General features: G+C 50.9%; 1 protein-coding gene across 1 annotated transcript; it reads right to left on the minus strand.

Annotated features, from left to right (window-relative positions):
* Positions 1–5,765: 5,765 nt before the first annotated feature.
* LOC123405624 (glucan endo-1,3-beta-glucosidase 10-like) lies at positions 5,766–7,938 on the minus strand. Its single transcript, XM_045099247.1, has 2 exons — positions 6,628–7,938; positions 5,766–6,100 (listed from the first exon to the last, which is right to left on the minus strand). Exons 1-2 carry the CDS (start codon positions 7,804–7,806, stop codon positions 6,041–6,043), a joined length of 1,239 nt encoding a protein of 412 aa, XP_044955182.1. The 5' UTR covers positions 7,807–7,938; the 3' UTR covers positions 5,766–6,040.
* Positions 7,939–8,692: the final 754 nt, after the last annotated feature.

Genomic DNA, 8,692 nt, shown 5'->3' on the forward strand with positions numbered 1-8,692 from the left:
GATTCACCCCACACAATCTCTGGCCCTCTTTATAAGGTCCAGTTAGTATCTTTGCCTCCACATAGTGGAGCTCTTTAAAGAACTGTGCAAATGAAGTTACATTGTTATATGCATATATATACATATTGCACAAACTGTGACTTATCTATCCCTTTGCGTCTGTACTTAGTTGGCATGGACGAGAGTGCTTTGCACACCGGACTTCCTCTCCATTTCACTGTCCTCCATTTTCCCTTTTTTGCTCTGATTTCCCATCATGTTTTGTCATGCAGTACTTATACATATAGGTTTCTTAGTTATTTCTTTGTTGTCAGAGGTGCCAGCTATGCAGAGTGAGAGCTTGCCTGCGTGTCGATGCCGATGTCAATATTTTGAGTAATCTGAAATGTTTTTCGCCGATGTTGATGTGAATGTTTCCGCTAATCTGAATATTTTCGTCTCATCTTTCGTTATGATGTTTATTCAGCTAATCTGAAATATTTTACTCTGATCTTGCGTAAGATGTTTGAGGTCAGGTTGTCGTAAGGATATTGCTGGGTCCACCGGGAGTCCTTTTTGTGGGCAATTATGCTAAGGTATCATCTGAATAATTCTTTCTTGTTTACTCTTTCTTAATTTCTGTAGCTATTTGAAATCGTATCGTGTTCGATTCCTGCTGAGCGTCTTTTCGAAGCAATGTCAACTGTAGACACAAAAGCGACAATACAAGTCGTTTGATCGTTAAGCCCTCTACTTTCTTACTCTGCTGCTGTGTAAGGTGAGCAAACTGTGTTTCACTTGTTCATATAGCAGCATGTCTGGGACTGAGAGTATCCCGTCCCACTATTTATTTCTATCTGGCCGTCTTTCCTTTCACTGAAGCATCAAAACTAAACCAACCTTGCCATACTAGAGCCATTTCCGCCAAATTAGTTGCAGGTCGTCTTGTGTATCATACTTTTCTCTACCCACTCGACACTTTGGATAATACTCCAAAGCCGGTGCGTGGCATGAGCATGTGTGGTTTTGAACACCTGTAGTATACTAGTACTCGGTTATGCCGAATCCTTGCGTTGATTTCTTGCAAAGAAACAGTAATACCCTTTGGAGATATAAGGTTTTTTTAGCCCAACTGTGGCACGAGTCAATAGCACACGATGCAGACAGCCAGACATGCTCATCGATATGGGATTTAAACACACACACGATCCAGAGACAGCGCAGAGCGCAGGTGATCCGACATCTCATCCCAAAGGGTTCACCAAGAAACCATTCCTCTTTCCGCGGCAATTTACACCCGGCTGAATTATTCCCGCAGAAGATGACCATTGCCTGGAGCAAAGGTCCCAAAGTCATAAGAGCATCTCCAACAGGCGCGCTTTGCGCCGCGCCTAAAAAACGAGTTTGCCGCGCGCTGGTCGCCTGATTTTGCCCGTCGCGCAGCGCTGGCTCCAGCAGTAGCTATAAAATGCACAGCGCGCGCTCCGCTGCAGCAGCGCCCAAAATGCAATGTGAAACATTCATCAAAATGCAATAACATGCGAAATTTAACACAAACAAGTAGACGAATAAAAGTCATCCCCACAAGTTCATCCAACCAAGTTCAAAATGCAAACCAAGTTCAAAATACAAGTTCATCCAACAAAGTTGAAGACATATAACACATCAATCATCTTCCTCGTCGTCTTCCTCTTCTTCCGAAGACGATTCTTCCGTCTTCGAAGATGAATCTTCCTCCCTAACCTCATCACGCACCGCATCACGTGTAGCTCCGACGGTCTTGACAAGATCTTCAACGGCATTTTCATGGGTATGTGTGTGAGGCACATCGAAAGACATTCCACCCATGGCCGGAGGTGCACCCATGCCGCCCATGAGAGAAGCAAAACTCATGCCACCCATGCCTCCCATAGCGTTGGAGGGTGCTCCAAAGGCACCCATGGCGCCGAAGCGACCGCCACCCATGCCGCCAAGGACACCGCCACCCATGGCTCCCATGGCGCCGAGGCCCATGCCTCCCATATGGCGTCGAGCCCACCGCCACCCATGCCGCCAAGGCCACCGCCACCCATTGTGCGGATCATGGCTCTTTTTTGAATCAACACTTCTTCACGGGCAAGGTTGACATATTCCTTTTGCGCATCATTGAACAAAGATGTGTCCAAGAAGAACAAGTGCTTTTTCCATTCCAACAACTTAGCTCGCTCCTCCAATGCCACTTTCCTCTCCTCGGCGGCCACCCTCCTCTCCTCGGCCACCAACCTCCTCTCCTCGGCCGCGGCATCTTGGTTCCTTGCCATTTTCCTCACCTCGTTGGCTTCTTTTCTTGCCTTCACAATAGCTTCCATAGCATTTGTGAGCTCATCATCTCCTTTCCTCTTCTTCTTTTCGGTTTTGTCCTTCTTGCACCCATCCGGTCGTTTTGGTTTCGAGTATGAAACCGAGTTGGGTGTGGGGCTTCTCTTGCCATCATCAGTTGATGCATCATCCTCCTCCTCATCATCATTCAACTCAATTGTGCGCTTGCGTTTGTTGCTCAAATGCAAATCATCCAAATCTTCACGCTTCTTCCATTTCTCATGATCCTTCAACACTTCGTAGCAATGAGGCAAGGTAAAGATTTTTCCTTTCTTGATCTTCCCCTTCTTGGTTGTCCTCGTCTCTTCTTTGAACAAGTTTTGGGCAATGTTGTACTGCAAGAAAAACAAAACAAGTTAGCACTTCTCACACCAAAAACAAGTATGATGAACATGTATGAGATGCCACTTACTCTATCATCCTCATTTGTGCCACTTGGGTTAAGCTTGTCAACTGCCTTTTGTGCGGCCGCCCACTTTTGACAATCCGAGTTGATTGTCGACCATCGGGACCGAAGTGATCTCTCGGAGCGGTCTATTCCACTCACGTTCTGAGCATCAAAGTGTTCTTTCATTCGCCCCCAATAAGCATCTCTACTTTGATCACCTCCAACGGATGGATCCCTCGACACTTGCAACCAAGTATTGCATAGTAACTTGTCATCGTTGGTGGTGTAATTGCCCGCTCTTCCTTTCGGCGCCTCGATAATGCCCTCACCCTCCTCGTCCACCTCAAACTCATGGTCGTCCAAATGGATGTCATTGGTTTGAGACCAATGCGAATTGTTGGACCCAACACCCATAGTTGACATGTATGCATCATCGTTGAGACTACAAAGTTTTGTGACAATGCAAATAAGCTATCTATATAATGATGCATTGAAAAAAAATAAGAAAATAAAAGTTGGAATTTTTTTCACCTTGGGGGCATTTCATCGAACACGTGGTGCGCGTCCGCCGCCGGCTCAATGAGTGAGCTCGCCGGCATTTCGGTAGACGCCGCGCCCGGCCGGCGCACTGCAACCTTCTTCTTCGGCTTCGAGCTGCCGGAGCCGTCCGTCGTCTTCTTCTTCGTGGATGCTTTTCCTTTCTTCCGCTCCAACGGTTCGGCGGCGGCACGGGACGGCGCCGGCGCGACGCCACCCGTCGGCGTGGTCATCCGCGGCGGCAAGAAGAGGCTGCGCGCGAGGCCGACGGTCGGCGGAGCTCCGGCGGCGGCTGCGGCGCCAGCGCCAACGGCGGCCGCGCTAGGGTTTTCGGCGGAGGCGGCGACGGCGGCGGGGGGGTCGCGGCTGTACAGCGGGGTCAGCGGGGTGCCGGTGTGCGCGTCCATGGTGGCAGGGGCGCTGGCGCCGGCGCGCGCGGGAGAAAGGAGGAAGAAAGGGAGAGTTCGCGCGCGCGCTCGAGTCTGCCGCGCGCCGAAGTGAACGCCCGAAATACGCAGCGCGGGATGAGGCTATGACCAGCGCGTCCAAATCGTTTTAGCGCGCGCGTGGTTTTAGCGCGCCCGCTGGATCTGTCCGCCGCGTTGCGCGCGCTATATTAGCCGTTTTTTTGCCGCGCGGCGCTAGTATAGCGCGGCTGTTGGAGATGCTCTAAGGCCAACTCCACCGCGCGACCCCAAACGGACGTCGGTTTTGCCCGGATTTTGTCCGTTTGGGTAGGGCGATGGGGTCGTGTCGCCCCATCCTGTACGTCAGGGCCTAAAATACCCATATTTTCGTATCAAAACAAGTTTGCACATCAACCCAATCGAAATTGTCTCTAAATAAAATAATTTTACAACCAAATCGAAATTGTTTTGAATGAACATAAAATGAACCAATACATCTATTGGTTGCCAATATGTTCCCACATGTTCTCAACCAAGTCATTCAAATGAGTGTGCCAATCACCCATCTCACGATGGAATTGGACAAATTGTTGAAACGTGGCCGGTTCTTGGTGCAGGGGCTCAACATACTGTCATCACACTCGTCCTCGACGATCATGTTGTGCATGATCACACAAGCAATCATCACCTCCCAAAGCTTCCTTTCATCCCATGACAGTGCAGGGTTTCGAACGATACCCCATCGGGACTGAAGCACACCAAAAGCACGCTCCACATCCTTTCTAGCACTCTCTTGCATTTGGGCAAATCTCTTTCTCTTCTCATCTTGGGTGGTCGTTGTACCGAGGAAGCTGTCGTTGAATGTGGTCGTGAACCATCACTGCACCCACCACAATATCTCCATCATCCGACGACGAATCGTCTGATGAATAAACGAAGTGGTGGAACAAAAACTCATCGCCACTGTCCATACCTTTGCGGGCAAAGTGTCGAACACCTTGCGGTCGTGGTAGCAAAGAGGCCGCGATGATCACCTCGATGCAGGGGTGGTTGGTGGCCGGCTACTGGCTGCTCTGGAGCACTCGTCGAAAGCTGCCGTGGCCGCCGTGGTACGTCGCCTACGGTCGTATCCACGCTGCCGCCGGCTAAGACGGCGACGGCCAAACCTCCTCCGGTCGACGCCTAAACTACGGCGAAAGCGCGGGCGTGGTGGCAGGAGAATAGTGGCGGCGTCGGGGGCTGAGGCGGCCGGAGAATAGCGGTGGCGCCGTTGGCGGGGTGGGGCGGGAGAGGATGTGGAGGTGTCCGGGAATAGTTGTGTCCCCGACAGGCGGGCCAGGGGGCGGACAAGGGCGTGCGGCGAGCGCGTCCGCGCGATCCGTTTCCCCCAAACTCGGCGCAAGTTTGGACCGGGAATGGGTCGAAAAGGACACAAAACGGACAAAAGTCCGTTTGCTTCCGCACGCTGTGTCGTCTGTTTTGTCCGTTTTACCCCAAACAAACGCGCGCGGACAGGATGGGGTCGCGCGGTAGAGTTGGCCTAAAGGCTCCCGTTTACAAAGTAAAGCGCGCACACCATCAAAGTGAGCCTTTTCTCTTCTATGCAGAAAGTTCTGCCGATGGGCGCAAAAAGCAGAGCATATGTTCCTCCCGTCCACTTCAGTCCATCTCTATGCTTTCGACCATTCTGGATGCAGTACCTATGCTTTGTGTGGTGTGTGCCCAATCTTTCATTATTACTTAATAAACGGATGTAATCAGATTTGTCATGTGGGATTGTATAACTGCATCTGCCACTAGAATTTTCAGTACTACCAGGTGTACCTTAACGTGGATTATGTAGCGGACTAGCGGTAGCGTGGAGTATATAAGACCACCATGTAGTGTATATATGCAAAAAAAAAGTACTTCTTTACATGTGCAAATACAAATCCATATTTCAGATATATGCCCTACTACCACATATTAGTGTACGAGGCATTATTGTATCTATATGCTGGTTGTACGATGTATTATATTTACTAGATTTGTTTACATAAAACTGGGAAAAGGAGTATATTGTCAAAACAAGTGTTTCAACGAACATATGTACTGGAGTATTTTACTAGGCATGCCTCGAATATTGTCACTAAAATTTGAAATGCTTTCTGGATTGGAGCCAGCGAGTAACTTGACAATCAATATGTCCATCCATGACCTTGCAATGCATGATTATCAGTAAACAAAAAAGGAGTGCCTGGTTTAATAATAATACTGACTAACTCATTAGCCTGCCATCAATTACAGGAGCACATCAACTGAAACAACATGGAAGATTGGAGAGGAAGGACAAAATAGTTTTTCCCTCAAGAAACTTGGAAGTTTCTCAGAATCAGAATGCCATCATCATCAACAGGGCAGCCGCACATGCTTGTGTCCATGTCCACCGACCCTATCAAGAAGCACAAACACAAGAAAACACATCAGCAGGTGATCAAAAGGGAGCAGAGCCAACATGAGGACAGGTCACTCAGAATTAATTTGTTCTTCTCCTCCTTTATTATGGTTTCATAGTTTTGTACTGATAGCAGAACAAGCTAAGTGTCTATCAACGGCCCCACCTGTCGGTCCAGTGGCATGTTCTTATAATTTATTTTCAAATTACTTTGCTTATGAGCCCTCACAGTGCAGCAATAGAGTGTTGGATTGGGTAATGGCATGCTCCTTTATGCCATGATATTATTACCTTGGGGCTGACAAAAGCCATCACCAAGCATATTGATGAATGATGATGCAACCTTTTCAACTTGCCTACACTTTTACCAGGAAAACTTCGCAAACTGATCCAAAATGGAGCCTTTTCAGTTCAGAAAGGAATCGATGCAAAGCAAACTTTGCAAACTGATCCAAAATGGAGCCTTTTCAGTTCAACTTTGCAAACTGATGGAAATTTACAAGAGCAAAAAGCAGAGCTCTCACCATGTTCGCTTTTGCCGATGCCGTGATGCTGTAGTAGCCGTTGTTCTGCTGCCCGTCGCCGTGGCCATTGTACCCGCCGCCGCCGGTGGTAATGCCTCCAGCGCCGGATGAGCTGGTGGCGTTGTCCTTTGGCAGGCGGTAGGCGAGCTCGTACACCGGCGTGCCGTCGGGCTTGAAGAGCCCGTAGTTGCGCTCCGACGAGGGGCCGGGCTTCATGTTTTCGTTGAAGAGCGCGAACATGTAGACGCGCAGCGCCCCGTCCGGACGCAGCGGCGTACCCTTGCCCTCGCCCACTAGCCGCATCACGTTGCCATTGTACCTTGCGGCGTTCCGCAGCGTCGCGCCGGTCTCGTTGCTGTCGCCGGCCGACGGCCACCCGGTCTCCGACACACGCACCTCCACCGCGCGCGCCACCACGCGGTTGGTCGCCGCGATCGCGTGGTACACGGCGTCCACCTGTGCCACCAGCATGTTGGGGTAGCGTAGCCCGGAGGATGGGTCCGGGACGCCGCCGTGGCCGGGCTCGAGCAGGGCGTACTCGAGCTCCACGCCGGCGGGGTCCTCGGCGTAGGCGAAGTAGGGGTAGGCGTTGACAAGGAACGGCGAGCCAGTGCGGGCATGGAAGTCGAGGATCGGGCAGAGCACCGGGAGGAGGTCCTTGCGGAAGTAGGCCGACGAGGGCGGGTAGGAGGTGGCGAGCACGCCGAGGTTGTGCGCGGTGGTGACTGCGACCTGCTTGTCGAGGCCGAGCTGCACGAGCGCGTCGTAGATGCACTGCATGGCCGGGAGCAGCGAGGGCGTGAGCGCGGAGCTGTTGGCGCCCGTGAGCACCTCGTTGCCGACGGCGAGGACGGCGATCTTGGTGGCCGGGAGCGCCGGCTGGATGACGGATCGGACCCAGGAGGAGGCGCCGGAGGGGGTGGAGACGGTGGCGAGGCACTCGTCGGGGACGCCGACGACGAGCTCGATGCCCGTGTTGGCGAAGGAGCGGAGGGTGGCCGGGTCGGCGTCGTAGAGGCGGACGCGGCCGACGCCCAGGCCGGCGAGGAGCTGCAGGGCCGAGGCCGTCGGCGGGAGGTTGTTCCCCACCCGTCCATAGTTGATGCCCAGCAGCGCCGACGGCGTCGCCACGGGCGTGGCCGGCAGAAGGAGCACGAGCATTAGGAGGAGCAGCGGCATTGTCTTGTCACGGCAATGCACGTGTGCTGCGCGCGCGAGCGAGGTGGAGTACGACGGTAGAGCCGGAGTGAGTGAGATTGTGATGAGTGACTCTACTACCGGAGTGAGTTGGAGTCAGGGGTTTGGCTTGCAGTGGCTTCCTGCCCAGCCGGCCGTCTTCAATCACAGCAAACGCAGCCCGTTGTTTTTGTGCACTTGAGAAAGTAAGAGGGTATGCTCGATTCCATCGATGGCATGCAAGGACAGTGCCAACATCATACTTAATTTTGGTGGTGTCCCTTCTCATCATTCTCAGCTTGGAAGATTAAAGGAGAGTTTCTCTTAAATCTTGCTCCATTCTTTTGAAGATTGTCATCTCAGCTTCGTGTTATCCTCTCATTTGTTTTCGTTTATGAGAAATTCCTTCCATATCTATCCGGTGCATTTCAAATTTGTTTTCATTCTCGCTCCTCCGAAGGCCATCATTTCAGAAGATTTCTTCGCTCTCAGCTTTCAGCTTTCATCACAATTCTTCTCAGTTGTTGTCCCTTTGTTCGTATCTCAATTATTCTGGTGCCTCATTCAATTTTCTGTTAGGCGGCTTAAGATCTCTTCATTCTCAAGGTCTTCTTCAAGATTCTTGTTGGAGGACCACAAATATTCTTTGTCTTGCATTTCAAAGTGCAATTCTTCCTCCTTTTGCTTTTGAGGTGGTGTTATAGCATTCTTGTTAGTGGAGGAGCCTCAAATGGAGTTATTTCAAGAATTAAATATGTAATTCCACCAATCCTTTGATCATGAGATAATTTTAACCCATGATTTCTTCATTGAGCTATCTTGGTTTAGACTTCACCAAAAGCTTTGTCTAAGGACTGTTGCTATTATGGTGTTGCCATTAATCCAAGTT

Source organism: Hordeum vulgare, chromosome 1H (genome assembly GCF_904849725.1).
Source record: "Hordeum vulgare subsp. vulgare chromosome 1H, MorexV3_pseudomolecules_assembly, whole genome shotgun sequence".
NCBI classification, from domain to species: Eukaryota; Viridiplantae; Streptophyta; class Magnoliopsida; order Poales; family Poaceae; genus Hordeum; species Hordeum vulgare.